The sequence below is a fragment of the Thrips palmi genome, unplaced genomic scaffold (assembly GCF_012932325.1).
Source record: "Thrips palmi isolate BJ-2018 unplaced genomic scaffold, TpBJ-2018v1 HiC_scaffold_15, whole genome shotgun sequence".
Taxonomy (NCBI): Eukaryota; Metazoa; Arthropoda; class Insecta; order Thysanoptera; family Thripidae; genus Thrips; species Thrips palmi.
Genome location: NW_023144624.1, coordinates 823,088 through 849,577, shown reverse-complemented (window position 1 = coordinate 849,577; position 26,490 = coordinate 823,088). Strand labels below are relative to the sequence as shown.

The following is a 26,490-nucleotide window of genomic DNA, read 5'->3' as shown; positions in this document are numbered from 1 at the left end:
GTCAAGGCCGTCTGCTGCACTCGAACAAAGCCGCACGATAGGATAGGGGTGCGTGCCCGGCCGTCCGTCCGTCCCTTTAAGGGTTGCGCAACTGAGTCGGCGAAATGCACCGCCCTCACGTGGCAGGCGGCCCCCGTCAACATCTGACGAGGCGGAGGGCGGCCGGGGGGAGGGGGAAGGGGGCACACGGAGCGAAAGTTTAAATGAGGGGCACGGCGTCCGGCGCGATATAAAGACAGACAGCGTGGTTGTTGCCGGGCGTCAGGAAGCAGAACAAAGCGAAGGCCCGGAGGGCTCAGAGGGCGCCGCCAAGTGTGTCGGCCGGGGCAAGGGCGCCAAGGGCCGCACTGGACAGCAGCCGGCCAGGCGGAAAAATCCCACTTTGACTCCCAGGCACTCCAGTCCATCGCGCTAATGAAACGAGAGGGGCCTCTTTCCCCCCTCTCTCACTTTTCCAAATGGTGGACAACCCACTGCGGACCGAATGAGTCAAATGAGATTGCCCTCGCGACACAGTGAGAAAGCCCCTGAAACTATGGAGTGGCGCTGAGGGAAAACATCCCATGGCAGGCCTGGTGGCCGCCTGGTGGCGCAGCGGAGCGCAGGACAGCTGCCTCCCCCTCCCCCTCGACGGAGAAAAGACGCTGGCACCGCCGCCCGGGGGGAAGGGACTGTCGCTTCGGTCGGTTTCCTTCGGCGTCGCTCGGCTTCGCTAATCTCCGTGCCGGCCAGTATCTCTCTATCAATTCCGGTCCTGCAAGTTGGTGGACGTCGTGAGCCTCGTTAAGGCGCCTGTCAAGAGGTCCAGCTGCCCTGACGCCCCGACGCCCCGACGACGCCCCGACGACGGCAAGACAGTCACGCCGCCGCCGGCCGCGTGGCTGATGGAGGCCACGGCTCTGCGTCGGCCTGGCCGGCCATAGTGCGTTCCGGACGCTTTTTCGACTCCTCCGCCTCCCTTTGATAAATTCCTACCCGGAATGCTTTTCCTCCTCGAGAGCGTACGCTAGCGTGGGGTGGGGGAGAAAGCAATGTAAAGCGGAAATAGGGAAGGAGCGTCTGGTTTGCCGCGCCACCTCCCGGCCACGGCGCCGCCAAGCCGCACCGCGAGAGCAGGCCGAGGCAGGCAGCCAATGGCAGCGTTGCCGCGTTCAAGACGCCTGCAGGACGGGCGGTAGGCAAAGCGCGGGCCGCCCAGCGCCGCGGGACTGCCTACCCTCGCCACCGCAGGCGCTCCAGATGCACGGAGTTCCGTTCCGCCGCCGCCCTGGGCCATGTCCGCTCCGACCAGCTCCGGAAACACGGACGCGATTCTCGGGTTAATTTAGCGCGCCTTGCCAACCAAGCGAGCACTGATTCGAGAGCATCATCATCGCACTCCCAAGATAGAGAGACGACCTCGCGAAACCGAGGCTCTTCGCTGGGCGTTCCGGAACGCACCACGTGAAAGGAAGATTTTCCTTCACAGTGCTTCCGCTTTGAAAGTGACACTCGGTCACTGCGCCGCGCACAACGAGAAAATCGCGTAATGCGAAGGAACGGCGTCCCCAACAAGCCGCGAAGCCAGATTACCCTTGTCCGAGAGTCCGCCTATGGCTTCCCGCCTGAGCGCCGTCCGCTGCATTGTCTGAGTGGGTCCACACCCGGGCGCTTTCATCAAAGTTGTGTCAGACCCCGCAGCCAGGTGGCCGCCACTTGGAGCCGAGCCCACGCCCCGCCCCGCCCCGCCACGGACACAGCGCGACCAGACGAACCGTGCCGACAAGTTATGCCAAGAGTTTACAAGGACGGCGCGACTTTCTCGGGGCGGCCGAGAGCGAGAGAGAGACAGAAGGCACTGGCTTCGCCGGCCAGAGCGAGACAGAAAAAGACACTCGCGAAACCAAGCATTGGCCTCCTGGAAAGATTTCCTCGGATGAAAACGCCACAGAGTGGCGGCCATTAGGGCGTTAGCTGGGCGCGGCACGGCATGGCACGGCGTGCGGGTACACGGCTCTCCACTTAAGAAATCCAAACTCCCCTTCTCTGTATCGCATCGGCTCGCGTGCGCCAAGGCGGAATTCGCTCCGCGGCCCGAAGGGAAGTCAGAGAGGAAATTCCATTCCCGATTTCAGCCGCGGCGCGCGTGCAAGCGTGGGGCAGTAACTTGAGCTGCGCTAGCCGGGCGGGGCGGGCGGGGCGGGCCAATAAGGCCGCCGAATTACGGCGAGTTACGACGCCCTGCATGCCGATACGCATAAAACTGGAGTCTTCCGCGGCCAGATGGCTGCCGGGCGTCACGGGCCGAGGCACGGACCGCGCGGAGGCCCTCGACCCTTGCGCCCGCGCACACATCCCTCTCCGCTCGCACGCACACACGACCCTCCACCCAGCGCGCACACTGCAAACCTACAGCACAAACGCGTGCTGGGCCGAGTACACACTTATACGGGCAAGGCTGCATCGTCCATTTCGCCCCAGTGCGCCTGCAGTCGAGTGCACCGTGTGTACAAATCCGATGCAACGACGGCCAGCCCGCCTGCACCGAAGGGTCCAACTTGGCCGTGAGCAACAACAACGACGACGACGACCACGGACGGCAGCGACTACAGAGGCCTGCTCCTGCTTTCTGCTGCAACAAAGTCACATGTCTCGCGAGGCCACCACCGAGGTGGTGGTGGTGGTGGTGGTGGTGGTGGCGGCAGAGACCGCCTTGTCGCAGGCAGCAGGGACCAAGCACCACCAGTGGCGCTCAGGCGGCCCTGGGGCTGCATGCGAAAGCACTGTGTGCACTGCGTGACGAAGTGGCGCCGCAGCCGACACGAGTGGGAGGGTGTCGTCGCGGACGCGGCCCCGCAGCGCTGCAGCGGGCACAAGGCAGAGACGGACAAGGGCAATCCCGGGCAGGGATTGGGCCGGCAAGCCAGCAGGCCGCGGGGCGCAGGGCCGGGGGGACGCTAGAAAGCCCCATTCAGATCCCGCTGCGCCGCGGAAGGCCGCGCGCTGCACTAGGAAAACAACGACAGCCAGGCCGAGCCAGGCAGCCCAGCCGGGGAGTGGACCCGTCACCCTTCCAGCCCGCAATGCACGGCCCGGGGGAGGCTTCGCGCTACGCCGCGACACGCTAGGCCACGCCGCGCCGCGCCACGCCGCGCCACGCCCGCACCGAGCGCCAAAAACGGTCTTTGTTCCACGGGGAATCCCTGCGGGCGGCGACACTCACCCCAACTTGTCAGATTGGAAAATGTGATCTCGGCTGGTGCTTCGTCACGACGTGGGTCGGTAAACACACTTTTCTAAATTTGTTTGTATTTGAAACGCCGTCGGTCCAAAAACAGTGAAAACAAGCAAGCGCGTCCTCCACTCTGTTTGCTGGCCAAACCTTGACATTTCTCAACCGTGTGCTTGCGTTGTACGTGCGAGCGTGCATGTGTGCGACTTTGCGCGTGTGTTTGTGAGGGAGTTTGTGCGTGTAGGCGGTGCGTGCCGTTTTGTGTGTATCTGATGTTTTTTGCTGCTGGGTTTTTTCTGCCTCCCTTCCATTTTATGATGCGCGATCCGTCGCTGCTCCGTCGCTGGACAGGCCGGTCTCGATACATCAATCTCCGGGCGGTGAGCGAGCCGCTGCAGTGTCCCAGCGGTCCGTCTCTCTCTCGCACCGCACGAGCCGCCCCACGAGTGCGAGAGAGACAGCGACACAGCGCGCTGCTCGGCCAGTCTAGTCCAACCTGCGAGGCCCGGAGGCCAGGCATTGTCACTCGGCGTGCATCCAATCCGGATCGAACTAGATGACGTATCCGAAAAAGTTGTGACACATTGGTGTACGCTCCTATTTGGGGGTGGTAGAGGGTACGCGGCACCAGCACTCCGTGGTACACGAGACGCTGGTGGAAATGGCGAGTGGTCAGGTAGCCTCCAAAAAGCTGTAGTGCTTTGAGCGAGTGTGGAGGGTCATGCTCTGGCGGGCGAGTCCCACCCGGGTCGCTCCAGTGCTCCAGTCCCTGCACAGTGTGCCGGCCGTTGCTCATCGTTGGACCGAGCGGTGATCGGCTGAGCGACGCACTGTCCCTTGCCGTCCAGTGCTGTGCGTTGAAGCGGTCAGGCCCGAGCGGCCCCGGCGTACTCACCCACCCGAATACTGCCACTCGTTGATGCCGTTGGGAAGGGACAGAGCCCCGCGATGCAATGCAGTGTGGCAGGGCCGCTGACTTTGTGCCGGCCTCAGCGGCACAAAAACACAAGCGCAAGGTCGGGTAGGGTAAAACCTGCACTCGACTGTGTTTGACAGTGATCAGTTGCCACCGATAGGAGCTTTCAAGAGATGCGTGTGTTTGCTATTTGTTTTTACGAGACCCGGCACATACCAAGATTCTCTTGCCCCTTGCCAGGCTCCACCGGCAGCGGACCGCGGTCTTGTGGGACTGATGGGGGTCAGAGCGACCTCGTTTAGCATTAAATATCCCGCGGAAAAACGCCAAGCCGTGCTTGCGCTGCCTCTGAACCCCTCCAGTGACTCAGCGGCTGCCTCGGCCGCTGCATGCGCACACAAAGAACACCAACACGGCCATAATATCGATGCGGTGCTCAGGGACTCCAGCGCGTCCCCGGAGGGGTGTATTTCACGCAGCCATCGCCCCCCGGAGGCCGGAGGCAGCCAAAGGCGGCCGGAGGCGCCGGAGGAGAGGAATGAAATAGGAGAACAGGCGACACGCGCGTCGCAAGACGCATGTGGCCGGGACAGGCCAGGGCCGCGCCTCAAGACCGCATGCCTCGTGGCCGAACCCACCAGTCACGTGACCGATTACTGAATAATCCCCGATCAGTGTTTACTCGCGACCCACGTGACCGATGAGGGAAGAGACTTAGGGCCAGCCCCCAATTGGAGCGGCTCGTGCTTGCCATTGTGTAGCGTCGCCCGGCCGGCTGAAGATGGATTCTGAGCGGGGGGGCGGGGTGGGCTGTGTCCGACGGACAGCCGGGACATCCGTTTCGATTCCACGGCCCAGCACGCGAAGCAGGCGAAGCACCCTGCCCTGCGGGGGCCTGCCCTCTGTGGAGGCAGCCCCGGCCACCGCGGCCACTGGGACCGGCCGGACCGGCCGGACCGGCCGGACAGCAAGCGGTGGATTAGCTCCAGAGGCGGCTCCAGAAGTGGCCAGAGAGAAGGGCAGTGGAGCAAAACGGCCATTTGCAGAGGCAAAGTATGCCTCTTTGCCGAGCCCTGGCTTAAGGAAAGTGGGAGGCTGGCCCGACTGGGTGATGGGCAAGCAGGGCTGGGTCTGCGTCTGATTAGCCCGTAATGATGCTGTCTCGACACTAGTCCAGCCCCTAAGCCAGCCGGCTCAATCTCAGAAAGTTTGGACATTGAGAAAGTATTGGTCCGCGGGGCGGCACGCCCTGCCACCCTGCGATCAAGGGCGTCGCGCAGACTCCAGACTCGGCAGACCGCAGCGGAGTGGCGAAAACGTTTTAAGGGTGAGTGGGAGCCGCACTGGTGGCCGCCATCCATCTTGGACCGGGCGGTCGAGCAACGCGCTGTCCGCCGCGCCACCACGAGGCCGTCACCGAGGCCGTCACCGAGGCCGTCACCGAGACCGCCACCGAGGCCGTCGCCGAGGCCGTCGCCGAGGCCGTCACCGAGGCCGTCACCGAGACCGCCACCGAGGCCGTCGCCGAGGCCGTCGCCGAGGCCGTCACCGAGGCCGTCACCGAGACCGCCACCGAGGCCGTCGCCGAGGCCGTCGCCGAGGCCGTCGCCGAGGCCGTCACCGAGGCCGTCACCGAGGCCGTCACCGACGTCGTCATCAAGGCCAAAAAAGGTCGCCGCCAAGGTCGTTGCCGAGGCCGCCAGAGAGTTCGGCACGAAAGCAGTCACGAAAGCCGTCACCGAGGCGGTCACTAATGCCGTCACCCGGCCACAAAAAAAGCATCCGTGACCGAATCGGTGCGGCCCAAATGATGGCGCCATTTCGTGGTCGGCCACTTCCGTCGCACAACGCAATGTTCGGCCTCGGCCTGGCTCGGCCCGGGGCCAGCCGGCCGGCCCGTGGGAAGCGTGGCCAGCTGCTCGACGGACGCGTCGCGCTCGGGGGAAGGCCTGGACTGGCCTGGACGCCACCCGTTTTAAAATCATTTTCACCGCCGCCAGTGATCCACCTGGCACTGGCTTCTGGCCAGGGTGCTGAATTATGCGCCGCGGCGGCGTGCCAGGCACTGCCGGCCGGCCGATGCTGAAAATTCCAATTCCCCAACCCTCCCCGCCGAGGCGGGAAAAAACCGCCAGTGAAAAAAGGATGCGAATTTGCCCCGCCAGGCCGCCTGGCTGTAGCTCCCCGCCGTGGCGCGCCGCCGGGGCCGTCCCCTGTCCCCGGCAGATTCTCACGCGGTGGGCGGAGGGCCTAGGCAGGCCTATCCCCCTCCCATCCCCCTCCAGCGCCTCTCTTCCGGCGTCCAGCACACTACACGCGGTAACACACACTGGCACACGGCCGCGCACAAATTCAAAAACAAATTTCGATTGTTGCGGTCAGGTTCTAGTCTAGGTGCAACAATAGTACTGGTCGGTGGTTGGCACAACCCCACGATGCGGGAGCAATAATTTGGCACTCATCGCGAGGCAGAGCGCGGCTTGGGTCGGCTCGGCCGGGTTGGGAGGCAGCACGCGCCGCATCCCCTTCTGAATACGGCCCCGCTGGCTGCGAGCCGCCGCGAGGTCCACCTGCATGCTACCCCACTCCAACTAAGGGCAAGTTTTCCTCCTCGTCCATCACTCCGGCCAGCCAGGCCCGACCCGGCAGAAGCACTCCTATCAAAACGGGCTCAGCGATCGAGCCGCAGTTATTAGGGATCACGGCTGGGGCCGGCCGCCCCGGCCAAAGCCGCTCGCCCTTAAAGCGCTGCCCTCCAATCCCGCGGCCCTCCTGCACTGTAAGGCACTGCCCCTTGCTGCAGACGTACTGAACCGCGCACTGTACGGCCGCGGGCTGCGAGCGGCGGACAGAAGGGTACAAGGAAGAGGCTTGTTAAAAAGTTGACTCTGCGGCCACGTCCACGAGGCGACCTCGCTTTCTCGGCGTTCTCGACGGTCTACAACGTCTTGAGAGTATCGACCGTCGGGGCCGTCTTGACGGACTCCGAATATCCGCGGCGTTGTTTGCGGACAGCGATCCCCCGGCCAGACTCCCGGGACCGGAACCTCTCCTTCATCTGCGCGTTTGATTTCGCATCGGCGTACCGATTAATGATTAACCATCACAGCCCGCCGGCGATGCGCCGAGGAGCGGCAGACTGCAGCCAGGCAGGGGCCAGCGACGGGTCGGGCACCGTCAAATACGGACGCCATCTCGCTGCAGCGTCCAACCGGACGGACTCCGACAGTCAGTCTCTGTGTACACGCCACCCACCCCTCCCCTCCGCGACCCGCGGCAGCCAGGCCACAATTTGTCAACCAGATTCGGATTCGGCGCAGGCGGGAGATCCGGGCGGCTCATTGCTGCACAGGCTGATCGGCGTGAGATATGCGTCGCCACGCACACGACGCGCAGTTTGACTTGGCCGCGCTGTGTTTACGGACGGCCCCTGGCAACGCGCTCTCCCACCTTCCGCCGCTCCGCTGCTTCCTGCAGCCGAATAAAGAAGCGTCCCGATAACGGGGATAACGGGGGAAGCTCAATTTGCGAATCTTTGTCAAGCAAATGACCCCCGCTGTGTACATAAAACCCTCTTAACCCGGCGAGAGCCCGCCTGCGACCCTGGCGTCCCCCCACTCCACCGCGGCCCCTGCGCCTCCACTTACCCCCCCCCCCCTCTCCGCCCCGTCCCAGGCGGCACCCCACCTGCCTGTAACAATAATACGCCGTGCTTACGGTATTCCGCAGAACGCGCGGCAGAGCTACGCAGAGCTACGCGGAGCGAGCCAACTGAGGCCGAATTTGAGCGTGTACTCCCTCGGCCGGCGGGGCGGCGAGGCTCCGGGGCCCCGGGGCGGCGGCGTAGCGGCACTGGCAGCAACGCTCGCCCGCTTTCCCTTGGAGGAGCGCAATGTTTCCATCCGTTTCGGCATTAATTACCCTCGGCCCGCCTAATTGGTGGCGATGCGCCGCGATGCGCGAGGCACGCCGACACAAACTCGAAAATTGCATTGCCTCCTGTAATCTGCTCCCGCGCGCCGCACTCCGCTTCAACCGAGGCTTCAACCGCCACGTTCAACCGCCACGCGGAGAGGACGCCGACGACACTGCCAGGCCGAGCGGGGCTCGTGCGTGCGGCAGTGCGGTGCCTTGACTTTGACGCCAAACGAGGAGTAGGTTGCCCGCACGAGGAAACGGGGTCCGCGCACCACAAAAGCGGAGTCACCGTTCGGTTTGACAGTGGGGCGAGCAGAGAGATGCTTGTCGAAATGGCAGACTCCACACTGCACGTGGACTCAGCTATGTTGCTGCAAATTTCCACAAACTTACTTGGCACTTATCAGCTAAGAATTTATTGCGTCACCAACCGAACTTTAGTTTCTTTCTTCTGAACAGTGGAGGTGCGCGATCTAATCCATAGAGATGGCGCCGTCCTAGGGCTCATGACTCTCAATGGGACAGGCAAGGCCCGGGGGAGGGGGTGCTAAGGATTGGCCGGGGGGGGGAGACGCCAAGACGTCACAGAAGCACGAGCTCGCGAACGAGGCAGACGACGGGAACACGACGGCTTGGCAAGTATCGACAAATCCACCTCGCTGTGGTTCGCCGTGCTTTGTGCACTTTGAGGTGCAGACGGGCCGTCGTCTGCAACACGCTGTGGTTCCTCTCAGAATCCTCTCGCGTTCCTCTCAGGATCCTTTCAGGTACCTTTCAGGCTGCTCCTTGGCCTCGGCGACGCGCCCATCAAGGCGACGGCGAAGACGGCGGCAGAACAGACAAGCTCAAAAGTGCCGGGGCAGCCGGCCGATGAGCTGTTTTCTCCACCCCGAAAACGCCAGACAGCCTCGAGCACCAGCACCACCAGCACCACCAGAAGCAGCACCAGCACCACCACCACCAGCTTCACCACCAGCAGCGGCAACAGCAGCAGCAGCACCACCACCACCAGCACCACCACCAGCACCACCACCAGCAAGGCGTGGACAAAAACTCCCCCCTCGCCTAGCCCAAAAGAAAATGCCGGTATTTGCCTTTGAGCGAGGGGCGGTTGCGTCTAGTGACTCGATCGGAGCGCCTCTTGAAAAGGGGCAGGAAATGAAGAGCAGCAGAATTTTCGGCGTCCAGGAATCCTCCTTTCCATGTCCATAGGCTTGGGCTTACGTTACCGGGAAAAGGGCCTCCATTTCAAAAAGGAGGAAAGTCGCTGCGGGCCGCTGTCACACTCGCGCGCACAGCACGCCGCGCACAGCACGCCCACCGCGCGGGCCTAAGCAGGGGAATAATAGGCGGAAGGCCGGGCAGAGGCGGGGAAGTGTTTCGGATGTGCCGCCTTCTCAGGAGTTACTTTGCCTTCCTGTGCCTTGTGTGACGTCGTGCGCGCGCGAGTGACTGCGTGCGTGAGGGAATGAGTAAGTACTGAGTGGTGTTTCCGCTTGAAACAAGCACGCGAGCCAAAATCCATTAAAACAGAAATTCCCCATCCGTTTGCTCCTCCCGTTTCGTTATACAGCGGGCACGGAAACATAAGCATGATGATGATACGCGGATTCGCTCAGAGGGGGCGAACAGAGCTTCAACACAAACGCCTCTCCGAGTTCCCTTGTCTGTTAGGCGAAGTCCATATTTGCTTCAGGGCTTTTCCGCCTGAGCCACATAAGCCTTGTTGGCTTGTATACGAAATAAACCACCGCCAATCCTACGTTAAACGAAATAACACGGGCGTCCAGAAGGCATATAGTGAAACCGGTACTTCGGGGCCTCTCCCCGTCAAACTCACGCCCTCTGACACTGGAGTCAACTCGCCAAGCCTCCAGGCAGTCCGGGCAGTCGCGGCACGGCGAGGCTGGTCCCCGCGGCCAGCACGCAGCCCCACGCAGCCCTCGGGGCCTGAGAGACAGCGCGGACGGGGCGCGGCGGGCGCGGCCGGGACGGCCAGCGTGTACCACACGAACGGAACAGTGTCATTAACCGGGCACGACAGCCAAATAGTGGAGTCGACAACCGGGGGGGGGGGGGGGGGGGGGCAGAGAGAGAGGGGGAGAGGGGGTCGGCCAGGGGTCGTGTTTCACCACAGCGAGCCATATTGTGGAATTAGAGTGTGGTCGCGTTTTCCATTGCCCCCTCTTCGGGTACTCTCGCATTTGAGCGACGGTGCGGAGGGGCTCCTCTCCAGCTCGCTGGCTCTCTCCGGTGCTCCGCGCGGCGCTCTGCGACTCGCGGCGCTCCTCCTCGCCCCCCCCCCCCCCCCCTCCACGGTCCCCCAGGAGCACTGCCGCGCCAAACACGCCAGCGGTGGAGTGACATCTCAATTTACCCCCTTTGTCCGGCCCTGCCCGATGCGGACTGTACACTATCGAGTAGTCATTTCAACAGCGCGGTGGGGTCGGAGCGAAAAAAAAAAGAAAAGAAAACAATGGGGGAAAACGGAAGCGGCCCAACGATTTGGGCCATTTCCGCGCCCCCGCCAAGTAAAACAAATGAGCCAAATCAAAACAATAAATTTTTGTCGCCCACGGGATTGTGACGCAGCGCGGGCCGGGAGGGTTGAAAGGCTGGGGCAGGGCTGCGGCAGGGCTGCGCACGGCACGCACGCCGCCGCGGTCGGACGGGTCCGGGGTGTTGAGTGGCGACGCGGATCCAGTCACAGTCCCACAATGCAGGCCTGCCAGCCCCGCCAGCCCCGCCGGACCCTCATACGTAGGCCGGTCATGTGCGTGGCCCAACAGCCAGCCAGCAAGGCAGCCAGGCAGCCAGGCCCGGCCAGGCCGCACACGACCACGACTCGCCGATCCCCTGGGAGCCCTTAGACGGCCACGACACCCCCCCCCCCACCCTCCCAGAAATGGGGGAAAATGGGATCCCGTTCAGCCGTGGGCGCAGCTCAGGGGGCTGGAGGGGGCAGCGCTAGATATACATACTCCTGGGATACGGGGCGAAGGGGCCACGCCACGGTGCACCGGCGCGGTCCGATTTTTGGTGTTGCGGTCACCCCCCCCTCCCCGCCATTTTCCGTCCTTGCCCCCGATGTGGTTACAGCACGCGGTGCGGTTGCAGCGCGCCGTAAGTAACGCAGCGCGGGTTCAAAGCCCGGCCCCGCCGCCTCTTCCTCACATTCCATTTTCAAGAAACGAAAGTCCGCGTGGTGCGGCCGCCAAAGCAATTTCCAGAGTCAACTTAAAAAGCGTCTGGGAAATTTCCTCGGGGAACAAGGAGGGCAAGGGAGGCTGCGGTGTCGTCCATGATGGCTGGGCCGCTGTCAGAGAAGTAAATTACATCGCATTTCTCCCCCAAATCTTTTACATGTTTTTTTTTCCTTCGCCTCGCGAGGTTTATTCACCCATCCGTCATTGGAAGCTGACTCGCGTGCAGTGGCGCAACCAATAAGAGGGAGCGGCCTAAGCCAGGCGGCTCGCTGTATCGGCAGCGATCGGCAGATGACTGAGCACTCCCCGCGCTTTTCCTACTTGCACGACACTTCAAACTCCAAGACCGGGAAAAATATGAAGAAAGTTTTTCTAGGAGGAGACGGCCGGTGACGAACCCGGCGCGTGACAATCGTGTCACGGAACAGAGCAGGAGTGCGCTCGGCCACGGAAGTCTCTCTGGGCGAGTTACTTAGTTTGCCAACGACCCTCCACTACTCCGGAGAGCAGCATGGACCTGTTAAATAGCATGGGGCTTCTCGGAAAATTAAATAGATAGCTTTTCGCAAACAAATGGCGAGACAAAAAAATCTAACCCAGTTTTGGTTTCCGTCTCGATTCTGGAAGGAGTAACCTCTGACCTTTCGATTTGTGGGGGTGTTTTGGTTTCAGTTTTCCATTCCGATTTCCGATCCTTTCAAACGCACGCACGCGTCCTCCACCTCAATAAATGCAATCAAATCGGTCGCTTTTCGAGCGGCCACAAACTCGGCGATAAATTGCATCCGGTTCCGCGCAGTGCCCCGCAGTTGCCTCGCAGTTGCCGGGCGGCGCACCTCAAGGACTCCGAGAAGGGAGAGGGGACCGGAGCGGACCGGTGGGGACCGCAAGGGCCAATTCTCGATCGCAGCGTGGCGCACCGGAGTTTCTGCCTCAGTCTCTCTCGCACCAGTAAAGAACGTTCTATTAGTGCTAGAGAGACGGAGAGATGAAAACGACCCTCGGAATCAGTCCGCAGCGAGGCGGTGACGGCCGAGGCGCAGCGACCAGCGAATTCACCTCGGTGATGTGCGCACGACCCTACTCACAGACATACTGACACTCTAGCATAGTACCGGTAACACTGACAGACAGGCATACAGACAGGTGGACAGACAGACAGACGGACTCTGAAAGGTCCGCGGGAGGGAGGGAGGGAAGGGAGGGAGGGAGGGAAGGGAGGGAGGGAGGGAGGGAGGGAGGGGAGGGAGGGAGGGAGGGAGGGAGGGAGGGAGGGAGGGAAGGGAGGGAGGGAGGGAGGGAGTGCAGCGGACCGCGCAGGTGAATCGTCGAAGCATCGGGAAGCCCAGGCAATCGCGGTGGCGGCGTCGTTCGCGATCGGCGTGCCGTGCCACCCAACCACTTCGCTGCCGCGCGGCCCCCACACGGCCCCGGCCAGCCCACTCCGGCTCGGCCCACGCGCGCGACCACGGCCTCGGCCTCCATCACGACCTCGGCCTCCGCTCGGACACCGCGGGACGCCACGGGGCACCATGGGACGCCCCCGGGCCCACGCATTCAAACCAAACGGGCGGCGGAATATTTACCGAGCTGTTAGCGAAAGGAAAGGGTTCCAGGCCCGCGGCCCCGCGGCGGGGAAGAGCCGCGGAGAAAGTCCGGGCCGGGGTCCGGAAGGGAGGAAAAGGGGGGGGGGGGTCACGTGTCAACGTCCACACCACGACCACCTCTGCGAGTGACACGCCACCGCCGCCCCGTATGTCGCTCCCGTCCGGAACGTCCCCCGCGGCTGCAGGGCTGCAGGGCGACGAAACAGCGGCACAACACGGCGCCCCCATCACAGTCAGAGGCTCACGACGAGTCGCACCTGGCTGGAATCCCCGCTGAGTGTGGGCCACGGGGGGTGGCAAGGCGTGGCGTGCCGGTCTCCGGTAGCAGAAACAACGCCGCCCCGCTCATCTTCCCCCCGCCCCCCGCCCCGCCACTCATTGGCCCGGCTCGTCATACAACAAAGAGGCCATTCGAGACGCCGCGGCATCATCACGCTCGCGACCTGGTAAGTACTCCGGTTGCCCCGGGGCCCCTGAGGGCCTCAGAGGGCCCCAGAGGAGCGCGCCGTACGTTGGGTGCGCTGCTGCCACTAGAGCCGCGTGCCGTACGCCTCTCGGCCACCAGCGAGCGGGGCGTGGCGGGGCGTGGCGGGGCGTGGCGGGGCGTGGCGGCCTCTGTTTTCATTCCATGGCGTGGCGGGGCGGGGCGGGGCGGGGGAGGGCAAGCCGCGGCAGCCCCAGGGCCCGCCGCTCGCCGCCGCTCGCCGCCGCTCGCCGCCGCGCTGCTCGCATGCCCGGCCCAAGTTCGGCAGAGACAATGGCGGCCAGGGTATTGCCCGGGGCTACACGCGATCTGAGCCACTGATTTTCCCCGCTGGGAGGAAAGGGCATCGCGTGGGGTGGGGCGCGGGGCGCGGCAGGGCGCGCGCGTAGGGCCAGTGGTCGAATAACGGCTGCTGCTCCCCTTTCTTTTCTACCGTCATCTCTACTGCTCCCCCTCTCGCACGCTTCGCACCCCACTCACAGCGGTCACACACTCGAACCGATAGAAGAACTGCCGCGCCACCTCGCTTAGAGTGTGTGGGGACAGGGGGGGGGGGGGCTTTCAGATTGGACAGATACACACAGAGCCAGATAGTCGTGCAGAACCAGTGAAAGGGCTGATTTGGCGCACCGTGTCGCAACGGAGCGGGTCCGTCGGGATCCACTATGCGCAAAGCGTGTCTGTGTTGGAGTGTGTGAGTTTGTGTGTGTGTGTGTGTGTGTGTGTGTGTGTGCTGCGCGAAAAGGGGGAAAAGCGGGAAAACGCTCCGCGCACCGAGCAGCTCGACCACATGGCGCACGTGCCCGGCATTGCCTCGTCGCAGCTACCGACCTGCAGCATGGGGAGGAAGTAGCAGAGGAACCGGCCCAGCACCCAGTTCGTCACCAGCATCACCGTCAGCGTGATGGGGATGCCTGGAACCAAAAGAAACCAATTTTATAGGCACGGAAAGTAAACACGAGAAATACGAGAATGCCCTTTGAAAACTTTAATGAATGCTCCGGGTGAAACGAGAGCGCCGAGCCGTGACACTGCCGGCGGGTACGTAGTCATGAAACGCCCTTGCAACGCCCGCCAGACGAGGGCACTTTTATATGGATTGCAGCGTATGACTTATAAAGTCTATTTCGTTTGATTCAAATCTTAACTTTATACACAATTACATGGGAGCAAATAAAATGTGAACAGTTTTTAATATAGGTCGCTCTTTGACATAAGTTTTGGCATCTATACTAAAATCGATTTACCTGAACACATTGCCCGAGCCATTGAGGCTGAATTTTGTTTTGTAACATCTCGTTTTGACGGGCGTGGACACAGAGACGGACGGGGCCGCGTCCAGAATGGTCCAGGGCTGCCAGCCCGTCCGCGCCGCCTGGCGCGTCAACAGCCAGACTGTCATAACGAAAGGAATGCCGAGTGCCGCGCCAGCAGCGCGCGCCAGCCGGTATTCTCTTCGCTGCGACACCAATCACGAAGGATTCCAGCCAGTGTATCAAGCACACTGCCATTTCTCGGCATCCAGATAGCCACACTTAGCCTCTGTGAGGGCAGTCCATTCCAAGAAGAGCATTTTATTTTCGGCAAGAGCATTAACTTTCACCAAGAGCATTTCTTTACCACAAGGGCATTTTTATCCTCAGTAGGCTGTAAGCACTAAGTGCTACCCTTTCATTCCCACAAAGGCCGGGTCTGCCTCCGAGACTCACCGGCGAGGCACTGCACGAGGTGGGCGAGCGCCAGGTTGGCCAGCAGGCACATGGTGTTCTGGTGGTGCAGCCGGCGCAGCAGCACCAGGCCCAGCAGGCCCAGGTTGAGGACGGCGCCGGACACCACGAGCAGGGCGTACATGGCCACGATGACGGGGTACGACGACTCCAGGGTGGTCTTGATGACGGGCTTGAGCAGCAGGGAGCCGTTGGACGTGCCCAGCAGCCCCTCCAGCGCCTTCTCCGACTCGCTGGAGTCCGCCATGGCGGCCCGCCGCCGCCGCGGTGCTGCCCGGGGCTGCAACAGCGAGGTGGCTGTTAGTCGGGGCGTCGGAGGAAGTGGGAATTAGTCAACATCCCAGCAGCAGCTGTCGGGGAAAGTGCGGAAAACGAGGCAATCATTATTAATGGCGGCCCGGTGTAGGCCGCTTAGCACGGCACTGCTGGGCCTCGGCCGGGCCTCGGCCGGGCCTTGGCTCATCGGGGCGGCCCGGAGTCCCAGTCCCGCACCGGGCCGCACGGGCGATTCATCCCGCTATCCTTGTCCATCTTAACGTCCAGCATCGCTCACTCGCCGTTCAGAAGCGCCCTCTGTCCCCCCTCCCCCCTCTCTCCCATCTCGCACTTCGAGGGCGCCGATAAGGAGAGCCGCGTTAAGGCGAGTAGTCCCCGGCAGTCCCAGGGAATGCCAGCGAGCCCCGTCGAGTGCCCTCGCCGCACCGCCTCACCCCCGGCCCCTCGACGCGGCCGCGCTGCCCTGCGCGTGTGGCCTTGAGGCTGGCCAATAGTTTCCGCGGGGAGCGGCGAGGAAAGAGAAAAAATGGCCAAGAGAGAAGAAAGGAGCGGAGGGCTCTTCCTTTGACGCGCGAGCGACGGGCTACCGCCTTGGCTACCTCCACCTTGGCTACCGCCTTGGCTACCGGCGGGCCGCGGCCCTTCGTCTCAATTAAGGACCCCGGCATCCAGTCCTAACGACATCATCGATATTAATTACACCTGGGCAATTACCGTGAATCAAGAATTAAGAGGGCGATGATGACCTGGACGCAGCGAGGCGCAGTGAAGCGTGATACAGCCCGATGAAACTCAACCTCTCAACTGCTGCAGGGGGCATGTGCGCGTTCGAGGGTCGCGAAATACAGTGCAAAACCACCTGACAGTTTGATTTGAAACAGATGTATTGGCGTCCTCTCTTTCTCGCAGGTGCTCACGAATGCGAGAGAGACAGGACGACTATGCAGGCCAGTGCCGGTACGGAGCGCTTCGTTCGAATCGGGTTGGGCATCAAAACGAGTGGCATTCCCGCCCGGCAACGTGAAGTGGCCAAATCGGCCGAGCGTTTAAATTCGGGGCACCAGTCGGGAATGCCAGTCCAGAGAGTCGTCGTCGTCGCTACCTCTCTCGCACTCATGGGGCGTGCCGTGCAGGTGCGAGATAGAGCCAGCAATCTGCCCGGGGCAAACTCCACATTCCCGGCGCTGTGGCGCCATGGCGGCGCACCTGCATCGCCATCGGCGGGCTGGGCAGGCCCTCTCGCCCCAGAGCCCCACACCGGGCCTCCACCCCAGCGGGCCAGGCCCACAACTTGGGCAGCGGCGTAGTAAAAGTGTCGAAAAAAGAAAGTTGGGATGATTTGAAACGAAACAACGGGACAACATATTATGGTTCATGTGCTGAACGGAGGCCCCCTAAAAATGGGGAGGACACTTCGGTTGACTTTCCTTCCACCGATGACACGTCACGTTCGCCCGATATTCCGCCACTCTGCGGGGAGCCTGCAGCCTGTTGATACAAAGAACGCGCAACGGAACGCACCCCCTACCCCTTTCTCCGAAAGCACACGGATAAATTGGAAAACACCGGAGAGATAAAAACATTTGTCGGAACGCAACTTGCCAAAAATTCGTGAAGTAGAAGAGGTTTTGGAGTCACTAAAAAATCAGAAGTTTTTTTTTCAAGTTTCCTCTATTTTTATTTTTTCACGGTGAAAAATGGCTGCCGCACCCAACTTGCCTCATTATCCAAAGGAGTTTAGACGATGGAAATGTTTTTTGTTGTTGTTTTATTTTCTTTATGTTTTTCAAAAAGGTGGTTGGCACGACAAAGGAAGGGCTTGCACGTCAAACGGGGAGGATGCCCTTTTGTCTTCACCTGGTGCCTGGCCGGGCCCGCCGGGCCGGGCCCGCCGGGCCGAGCTGCGGCGAATTAAAATTAAGTCGCTCGGGGCGGGGCAGGCCAGGTAGTGAAAAAGGAGTACGCGGCGCCGCCAGCACCAGACGGGGCAGCCGGCAGAACAAGGAGCGCATCGGCAGGATAAAGCGGTGCTACAGGTGCACGCCTAAAAGTGCGTTCCGTCCCTCTCGCACTCTCGAGGCGTTTCCGTTTGGGACAGAGCACTGTCCGTCCGGTCAGCTCTGTGGTCGGGTCGGCCGAGGGCAGGCCGGTCGGACCCGAAAAGGCAAACGATCATTTGTGGTCCAGCCATTAAAAGCAATAGCAGAGCGCCTGCGGTGCGGCGCGTAGGCAGCACACCCGGCGCGCGCGCGTGGCGGGACTGCCCCGCGCACCGCAGGCGCTCGGGGCGACAAAGTGCTGCAAGCGTGAGGCGATGGCTTCTCCCGGCGACGCTCAGCGACGCTCAGCTTCAAGCGGCTCGCGCAATTAGGCATTAGTGTGAGGGCGGGGAAGCGTGCGCCGAGCACTCTGCGCTCACTCAAGACTAATGACATTGTCTGCGCCGCACACCTCACCTCATCCCTGATGGCGCCAGGCGGGTGCGCCCAAACCTTTCGATCCCCGCACCGAGGGCACCGAGGGCACCGAGGGCACCGAGGGCACCGAGGGCACCGAGGACACCGAGGGCCCCGAGGACACGCGGCCCCAAGCGCGGCCCTGCATTGCGTGCACGCGGCGGCCCGCCGAAAGCACGTAAGTAAAAGAAAGCACGTAAATTATTGTGTCACGTGCGCGTGTCGCGTCTCGCCCGCCCACGCGTACGACACGGCCGACCATGTGTGGGAGAGAGTTTGTCTCTGCGTGCGCGTGTGTGAAAGAGAAGGGGAGAGAACTGAAGCGAACTTTTGGGCCGATCCCAAGTGAGCACGGACGTCTCGCGGCTCGCAACGAGGAGTGCACCAAAGCTTCCCGTGTCGTGTAGCGCTGGGTGCTGCGGTGGGCTGTATCGTCTTGGCGCCGCCGTCAAACCGTGGCGGAGAAGGCTCGAGGATCCCGCCTCCCCCTCCAGCTCCCTGCTCCAATCGTGCCATTCATATGCAGCGGGCGTGGCCGCGGAACCAAAGTTAAGAAGACGTGAGAGAAAAAAGGAACGGGAGATTTAAAAAAAACGACGATGGTGCGGCAGTGGTCCTCCTCCCTCTGCCGAGGCAAAACACACAGCGAGGCGCGCGGCTCATCGACGTCGACGCCCTTTTCCTGACCCGCCCGCCGTAAGAGCGCGGTCTCGGCTCCAAGACGTCGCTCAAAGGCTCGTTACTGGCGAAGTTTAGGAACCCTAGCCGGAAGCGGAAAAGCACGGCGGACAATTTGACTGTCGGTGAGAACCGAATCGGGCAGGCGAAGCAGGAGCTATGGCCACTACAAATTGATTAGAACCATCTGTTGATCTGACGCGTAATTGGTTTTTCCGCTCCCTCTCAGGATGTGTCGAGAACTGTCATTTTGAGCGATTCCCGACGAATTGGGTGACGGTGGCGATACGGAGTGGCCAGCTACTAGATCAAGTGCGAGGGTTATCTTTGGTATCAATGAGAGATTACTCTCGCTCTCATTATATTTCCTCGTTCAGATATTATTGAACCGTTTCACTTGAACTCTGCTTTACAAACGTGCTTTTAGATGGGGATTGTCATGTCAACCTCCTGTTATTTTTTACAGTAAAATTCCAACTGTGCTTTACAGGCGCTTGTGGTGCAATGGCTGCTTAAAAATGCGAATCTTTAAGCTCCACGGGGCAGACCAGAAAAATGAGACCATAGACTTGCTGTCGTGCACTCCGTGTGTATGCGGGAAAGTGGAACATTTGATATCATTTGTTTGCTTGAATAAAGGAGTTCGCAATTTCAAGCTGATTCTGAGTTTATTGATGGAAGAACCTTGTACGGGTTCATGATTCCATTTGGATCCATGACATTTTTAATTTGGTGCATGAGCTGTATGGCTTGAGGAGGTTTGCTGAAGTGGACAGCATCTGTTTTCTTCAGACCGATACCGTGCTCTGCACTAACACTGCCTCCAAGCTTTGAGGTGCATTCATACACGAAAGGTTCAAGGTTGTTGACGATGTCTTTGCTGTACTTTTTCGATGTGATGTTAAGGTGGATATTGTTATCACCTGTTTGACAACATAGAGAGGACCCACATGAGTAAATTGAATGTAAATGAAAACTACAAGGTTGGACAAAAGCCATAGCAAAGTAAAAGTAACCACATGCTTTAGTGCGAGAATCAGTGAACTGTCATCGGTAACCATAGGCAAAGCAGCAGAGATGCACTTTGTGATGAGTAAAGCTACTTCACACGTTAAAATGTGGTCATTAAATTCCGTACCAAAATGTCCAAATCCATTTACTCGTAGAACACCCGGTACATTTTTTAAGTGTTCTCTTGTAGTGTGTACAATTGAGTAGAAGTCTTGAGGCTTCAAGGAAATATCATAAGTATAAAGATGTCCATCCAAAAACAGTGCTTCTCCCATCTTCTCCCGCACTTCAAAAAGTTGCTGCAATACAGGAAAAGTTATTTTTAATAAAAGGAATCAATATTCCTCGTACCTCTGTTTTTTGGAAATCTAGAAAGATTCAAATTATTTGGAGAAAATGTAAATATGTATCACGATGACTCACTTTAATGCGGGAGGGTTCACTTGCTTGTATTTCATCCGTAATCAGTTTTTTCTCAAGAGCATTTTCAAGAAACTGAGACAGTTTCTCTTTATCGTGATCACAATTACTGCCTGATGTCTCTATCAACATATAGAATGGGGACTCTTTCAAGGGAACACGAAGTTTAACATTTTCTTCCACAGCTTCCATCGAACTCCTGTCCATCAACTCGCAGGAAGATAGAATCTCACCCAGATCCCTCTTAATCAATTTAAACACTTCCAAAACTCTCTCGTAGTTGTCAAGACCTGATAAGGACAGTTTTTTTTTTTCATGCACAGTCGGCGAAATAGAACAAGTGTATAATTTAAAACGATACAGGATACGCACTTACCTAGAAATGCAACATTCATTGATTTCGGACTAACAGGACAATGTATCGCAACTTTAGTTACTAAACCCAAAGTTCCTTCAGCGCCAATAAAAAGATGTTTTAAATGATATCCAGTATTATCTTTTTTCATTTTGTTTAAACAGTTCATAACTTCTCCATTGGCTAAAACCTACAAAAATACCATTTTTATTTTTCTACATACACATGCTGAGGCCAATTTTGTTATATCTGAATGTTAAAACAAACCACTTCAAGGCCGAGGACAGTGCTATGCATACTGCCATATCTTACAAGACGAAGGCCACCAGCATTTGTAGACACGTTTCCCCCAATTTGGCAGCTACCTTTGGCTGCCAAATCCAGCGGCATCATAAAGCCCTGCTCTTGCAAATAAGATTCTAATTGTCCCAGTACACACCCAGCCTGGCATGTTAATACACCTGGAAAATGTTAACAAAAATTTAAAAACCAAAACTTTTAGACATTTAATTCAAAAACAACCAAAACGACTCCAATGAAGTTACCTGACACATTGTCGAAACTAATGATCGCATTCATAAGGCTAGTGGAAATTACTACTTCATCAAAGACTGGAGTACTACCACCAGCTAGACCTGTATTCCCGCCTTGGGGACATACCGCCAAACGGCGTTCATTGCAATGCTTCAATATAGCAGAAACCTCCTCAGTTGTTTCAGGTTTGAGAACACATTGGCTGCTGCCTAGAATTTTAATAACAGTAACAACAGTTGATATAAATGGATACTGAGATACCTCATATCTAAAAATGGTAATAGTGTACGAACCTCTGACCGAGTGAACCCAATCAATATTGTATGGCTTTACCTCAGACACATTTGTCAACATTCTAGACTTGCCAACGATTCCTTCAAATACATTTAAGTCCTTGTCAGTGAGAGAAGCAAAATTTCCTCTCTTAATATTGTAGGTATCTTTGCCGAGAGGTGGGCCACTATAAGCTAGAACAGGGGAATATGTTGAAGCAATGAACGGGTACAGGATTTGAAGTCCGAAAAATTATTACTACTAACGATACCTGTTTCCATCTTTGGCTAGTGTCGTTTGCTACCAAAGTGTGGTGATATGCAGCTGCAGTGCTTATACACCGAGGAGCCAGCACGCACTGTGTGAAAGTAAACAAGCGTCTTCCTTATATTGAGTCTTTCATCGCACCTTGGAGCAGAGGTTGTCCCTTATCTGGTCGTTCCTGGGCAATCACGCGATATCAAGGAGACAAGATTACCAAGGTTTGATTTGCGTCAGTTTTCTCTCCAATTCATGCCAAAACATCAGACTTTGAGAAATTTGCCTGCCTCTGAATGGGCGTGATTTCCAGAAGCATCCAGATAAGATCTGTTTTCGGGAAGCAGTGTGATTTTGAGTAGTGACCAATGCGTGGCGCCGTGAAAAGAAACCTTTCTTTTAGGGAAAGACAAAATAATATTTTAATTTTTCAGTCCTTGAAACCTGCTGTACCTTTTGAACTTGGACCCGTAACTATAACGTCAATAGTGTTTAGATGCTACAGTTTTTTTCTAAACGCACACTTCAACAATCCGACTGATAAAACCACGCGAGTCATCGGGAAAGAAGTGACGTGCACATCTCTGCCAGAAAGGGACCGGCCATTCTCCGACGAAAGCCATACCTTTCCTTGACTTGCACACCTGTCTGATAAAAGTTGAGTAGCGCCTCTTTAAACAGGTAATGGCTTATACGCTGGCTTGCTACCTTACCTTGCACCCTTAAAGGTGCAGCGTTTTATCGGATGATGGTTAACATGCACTCTTCTTGACACCGATGACAACGTTGACATGCACTCGTTAGACAATGGTTGGCACCCATTGACCCCCATCGACAATTCTGACGCACACTCTTATGTCAGGTGGTGCTTGCCATGCTCTAGCGGGCCATCTCTTGTCAGAAGAGAGAGCCACGCTGCGACGAGTGTCGTGACTTACACCCTGATGCGTCTAACAAACTGTACTCAGGCTCTTTTGTCATGAACAGTGAGGATGAAATGCCAATATGGGGAACAGAAAATATATTTTGTCGACACGAGCAAATAGGCTTGGACACGAGATGGGTACTGACAATATTATTTTTGAAAGTCTTCCAAAATGGATGCCAAAAACCGGCCTGATTGAAGAATGTTTCGCGTTCAAACGAATATGACAACACGTCCTCCCCGTTCACCTTCTGGAAGGTCTGTCAACGCATGGCAACCGCAATGCTCTGTCTTTTGATACACTACCCTAGCGTGTGATGGCACCTGCGTTGTGGAGCACAACTGTCGGTGTGCAGGTGCAGTGATTGGTCAAGGCTCATTGCCCGACAACACGGTAATTGGCTAAGAAACAGCAAAGTCAGTTAGCACTCGAGTGTGGTTGAGAAACTTTGATGGTCTGCGTGTCTGTCCCGATGGCTCAAAACGGCTTGGCCGATCCGGCTGAGATTTTGGAAGGTTATCAGAAATGCGTTACCACACCGCACGTCAGAATTAAACTTTTTATCTGTCACACCAACCGAAAAACTACGAAACAGCAGAAAAAAAAAGTGTTTCTTCCCTGTGAATTAACTTTGCTGACCAAGTCTTACACCGTCGCATATGTAGATTGGATGCTGCTGACGGAAATGGAATTCCCGAGGGTAGATTTCAATCGAAACCGAAAAGCTCAGTATTGTGGCTGTGCAGCAATTCTCAGTAGAAAAGCAGGTCGAACAGAGGCCACCAATCGGCTCGCATCCGGCGCCCTTGTGAGTGGAAAGAGCAGTGCTGCGCCCCAATATGGGACCTCTCTGGCACGCCTCTGGCTTCCGCAACCGCTAACACTACATAATTACCCCAACTCTCCCGCTGGACAAACATCCTGGCGCTTCCCCCACCCCTTCCCGCCGCGCCGTGCTGAGGGTCGGGGTCGCCCTGCTTAGGCCCTGCCGAGCCCCGCCGAGCCCCGCCGAGCCCCGCCGAGCCCCGCCCGAGCCCTGCCGAGCCCCGCCGAGCCGCACCGAGCCGCCCCGGCCGCGCATTCAAACACCTCTTTGGATTCCGCGCACGTCTGTGTCTCCTTCACTCCCCGCAGGAAATCATGAGCGAGGAAGGATCCACTACACTGGCGCCGTGTGCCTTTCCTGCTGCCCCTGCTGTTTTAATCTCGTGCCCTCGGGAGGAGGCAAGCAGGGGAAGGGAGAGGGGGAGAGGCATCTCCGAGTCACATAAATAATTTGCACGCCAAACTGCGGCGTGTTCCGAAGCCACGGAGACCGTCTCAGCTGTTCTCGCCGCGAGTAGTTTGATGTAACGCTGTTCCGCCAACACCATCAACAGCCTGCCAGCGCCACGCCAGCGCCACGCCAGCGCCACGCCAGCGCCACCGCCCCGGCCCGACGGCCGACCCGCACTAAACTTGACTTCATTTTTCAGCGGATCCCCACGGTATGGGGAGCGCCGCTTGGAAAGGGGGGGGGGAGGTAAGGGAAGGGTGGAAAACCACGGGTCGACGGCAAGGGTGGAAAACTGAGGGTTGACTGGTAAGGAAGGGAAGCAAACGAGTGGGGAACCAAGGATAACGAGACGGGATCGGACAGCCAAGGGATGAAAGAGAGAGCGGAGATTGGAAAGACAAGGGTTCAAAGAGAAGTGGGGAACAAAAGGGGGACTCCACAGTGGGCGACAAGAGTTGGCAGGAGAAAGACCTCGGTGTGGAAAAGCAAGGGTGGAAAGGGGTGGAAAACGGAAAGAAGGAAGTGGCAGACCGCGCGGGGAAAGGGGTGGCGATGTGCGACCCGCCTAGCGACCCGCAGCCAACGCGCCGGAAATAACGAAGTGCGCCACTTTGGCGGGTAGTGCCTGCCGCGGCGCCGCGGCCTCCAATCACTCCCTCTTCGCGGTGCTTCCTGCTCACAGCGCCGCCACGGCCGCCACGCGCGCCACGCCTCAAATTAGGACCTTCCCTCGCCCGACGGAAGAAAAATCCCCGCGCCTCGTGTACGTGGAAGTCGTTTGGCGCCACTGCGGGCCGAGGCTGCCGAGGCTGCCGCCGCGGATTCATCGAATTCGGGGAGGCCGGCAATAAAACGGGTCCATCCGATCCGGGTCCGATACCGACACCTCCCGCCTCCCCGCTTTTCGCGTCGGCACGCCTGGGCACGCCTGGGCAAGCCTGCCAGCGCGCCACCCCGCTCCCAGGCGGCCCTGCAGCAAGTGTTTCGAATGGATGAGAATCGGTAAATAACGACCAGCCGGCCTTAGCGTCTAGCAGCCTGAGGCTACTACTAGCGTCTTGGCGGCGCTGGCGTGCGCTGGCTGTGCGCTGGCTGTGCGCTGTGCGAGCGGCGGGCGGTCCAGGCCTTTGCCGCCTTGACTCGCGTCGCCGGCCGAGGCCCGGCAAGGCCGCATCGCCGCATCTGCCACGCCCCGCGCGTCACTTGCGCCGTTCTGTCCGGAGCGCCGCGCGGCGAGCACTCCGCAGTCCCTCCAAGCGGGTCGGATAATGAGCAAAGATCCACCGAGACCGGCCCGGTCTTTCTATTCCTCGGGCTCTCGTATCCTGGCGAATTCTTGCATTGCAAAGCACCGCCAAGGAAAGTTGTAAGTTTTCGCGGAGCGTGAGCATTTCGGAAGCTTACGTAGAAAATCCGTCGTGAAATTATGAAGCGACTTTCCTCACATTAAATACTTTGAGCCGCCTGCGACGGGGCAACGCAGCCGAGCGGGGAAAATTAGACTAGCTGTCAGTCACAGCCATTAGCTTGTGGCGGTCCCTCTGAGATTGCAGTGTTGTTGCGCAGTTATAGTTAAGTTAATATTTCTAGGGAATCAGCCATAGCAGAATTTTAACGCACCTCTACGAGCTAGTTACTACCTGTTACTTACAGCAAACTCATTTTTCTCGTGCAGGCAAACTACGCCCTCACGACACCCGCTCGTAGGGACCCATGATGTAATTCTGGAGAGCCTGGTCCCGAAGACCCCCAACACGTTTTGGTGAATGCGTCCGTTTTGTAGGAACTTGTTTCCCCGCCCCGCCAACAATACAACGGGCGGGGCCGTGTCCAGACGGGCCCCACTCAAATACAAATCGAGTTAGTTGGCCAAGTGAAAAAGTTGACAAGGCCATCTGCCTGAACGGGTGCCGCCTCTCCCCCGCCTCTCCCCCGCCTCCCCCGGCCTGCCTGCATCCGACGCGTGGCGTGTTGCTCTTCGGCGCATCTTGCAGTGCCGTGTCGATACCACTTTCGGGAATCCAGCGCCTTCGTGCGACTGGGGAAAGGTCGACTGTGCCACCCGATCCTCATCGAGGAGCGCGCTCCACGGAATCGCAATCGTGTGCCCGATCCGCTCCAAATCCCGTCATCACGCGCCGAAAACCTTGAGGGCCACCACCTTACGTGTCTCCCACACCGCCAAATAAATTCGCAGTTTGGTGCGGAAAATTTACATAGATCATAAAAAACACAGATAGAGTATTGACTCTCCGTTCTTTTTTCTCATTCTCAATCATCCTCATAAGCATCTCCATGAGAACTGGTACGCAAAGAATGGCTACGACAGCGGTTCTCAACCTTTCTCGGCTCGCGACCCCAAATTTGTAGCCAAAAAATTTCCGCGACCCCAGGAAAAGTTTTCGCGACCCCAGGGACCCCTCCTTTAGCATGCCACTGCGTCTGATCCGAGGCGGGTATTTTGCTCCCTCAACGGGCAATTGGTCTTTGGACCTTCCTTTAGCATTCCTCTGTTACGGAGTGCGATTATCAGTCTTAGTTTGGGAGCAGTATTGTCTCAAAGTGGCCAAAACGCTCAGAAATGTCTTTAAAAAATCATGTTTTGGGTCGATTTAAGCAGCCACTGCGTCTGATCCAAGGGGCATTTTGCTCCCTCAACGGGCAATTTTCCTTGGCCCTTCCCTTTAGCATCCTCTGTTACGGAATGCGATTATCAGTCTTATTGGGAGCATATTGTTCAAAGTTGACAAAACGGCACAAGATTTTTCAAAACATTTTGAGGTTCGGCCAACTTGAGAAATCGCCCCAACTAACTATAAACAGCCCGACAAAGGCAGCTAAAAAGGTCCAAAGACAATTGCCGTAGGGAAAAATGCCCCTTGGTAACGGTGGCTCTTAAAATCGCCTCAAACATGTTTTTTAAAGACTCATTCCGAGCGTGTTTGGCCAATTTGAGAA

General features: G+C 58.3%; 2 protein-coding genes across 2 annotated transcripts in view; both read right to left on the bottom strand.

Annotated features, from left to right (window-relative positions):
- Window positions 1-26,490, bottom strand: part of LOC117641029 (neuropeptide Y receptor type 4-like) — a gene marked incomplete at its 3' end in the record, with an annotated part of 63,762 nt that overhangs the window by 26,466 nt on the left and 10,806 nt on the right. The window contains exons 2-3 of the mRNA XM_034378123.1: window positions 15,052-15,349; window positions 14,174-14,256 (exon numbers count right to left, since the gene is read on the bottom strand). Coding sequence (XP_034234014.1) covers window positions 14,174-14,256; window positions 15,052-15,316 — 348 coding nt within the window. The remainder of the gene's footprint in view (window positions 1-14,173; window positions 14,257-15,051; window positions 15,350-26,490) is intronic.
- Window positions 19,129-21,478, bottom strand: LOC117641822 (D-2-hydroxyglutarate dehydrogenase, mitochondrial-like). Its single transcript, XM_034379482.1, has 8 exons — window positions 21,344-21,478; window positions 21,093-21,266; window positions 20,811-21,008; window positions 20,533-20,726; window positions 20,287-20,455; window positions 19,914-20,200; window positions 19,618-19,789; window positions 19,129-19,402 (listed from the first exon to the last, which is right to left on the bottom strand). The coding sequence occupies exons 1-8, from the start codon at window positions 21,351-21,353 to the stop codon at window positions 19,131-19,133; spliced, it is 1,476 nt and encodes a 491-aa protein (XP_034235373.1). The 5' UTR covers window positions 21,354-21,478; the 3' UTR covers window positions 19,129-19,130.

Bases quoted from the DNA above. Each gene is read 5' to 3' on its own strand.
- LOC117641822 (XM_034379482.1), bottom strand. The intron at 20,201-20,286 runs GTAAGTGCGTAT...TGTCCTTATCAG, and splicing joins AATGAATGTTGCATTTCTAG to GTCTTGACAACTACGAGAGA. The intron at 19,403-19,617 runs GTACGGAATTTA...GTTGTCAAACAG, and splicing joins AAATGGATTTGGACATTTTG to GTGATAACAATATCCACCTT.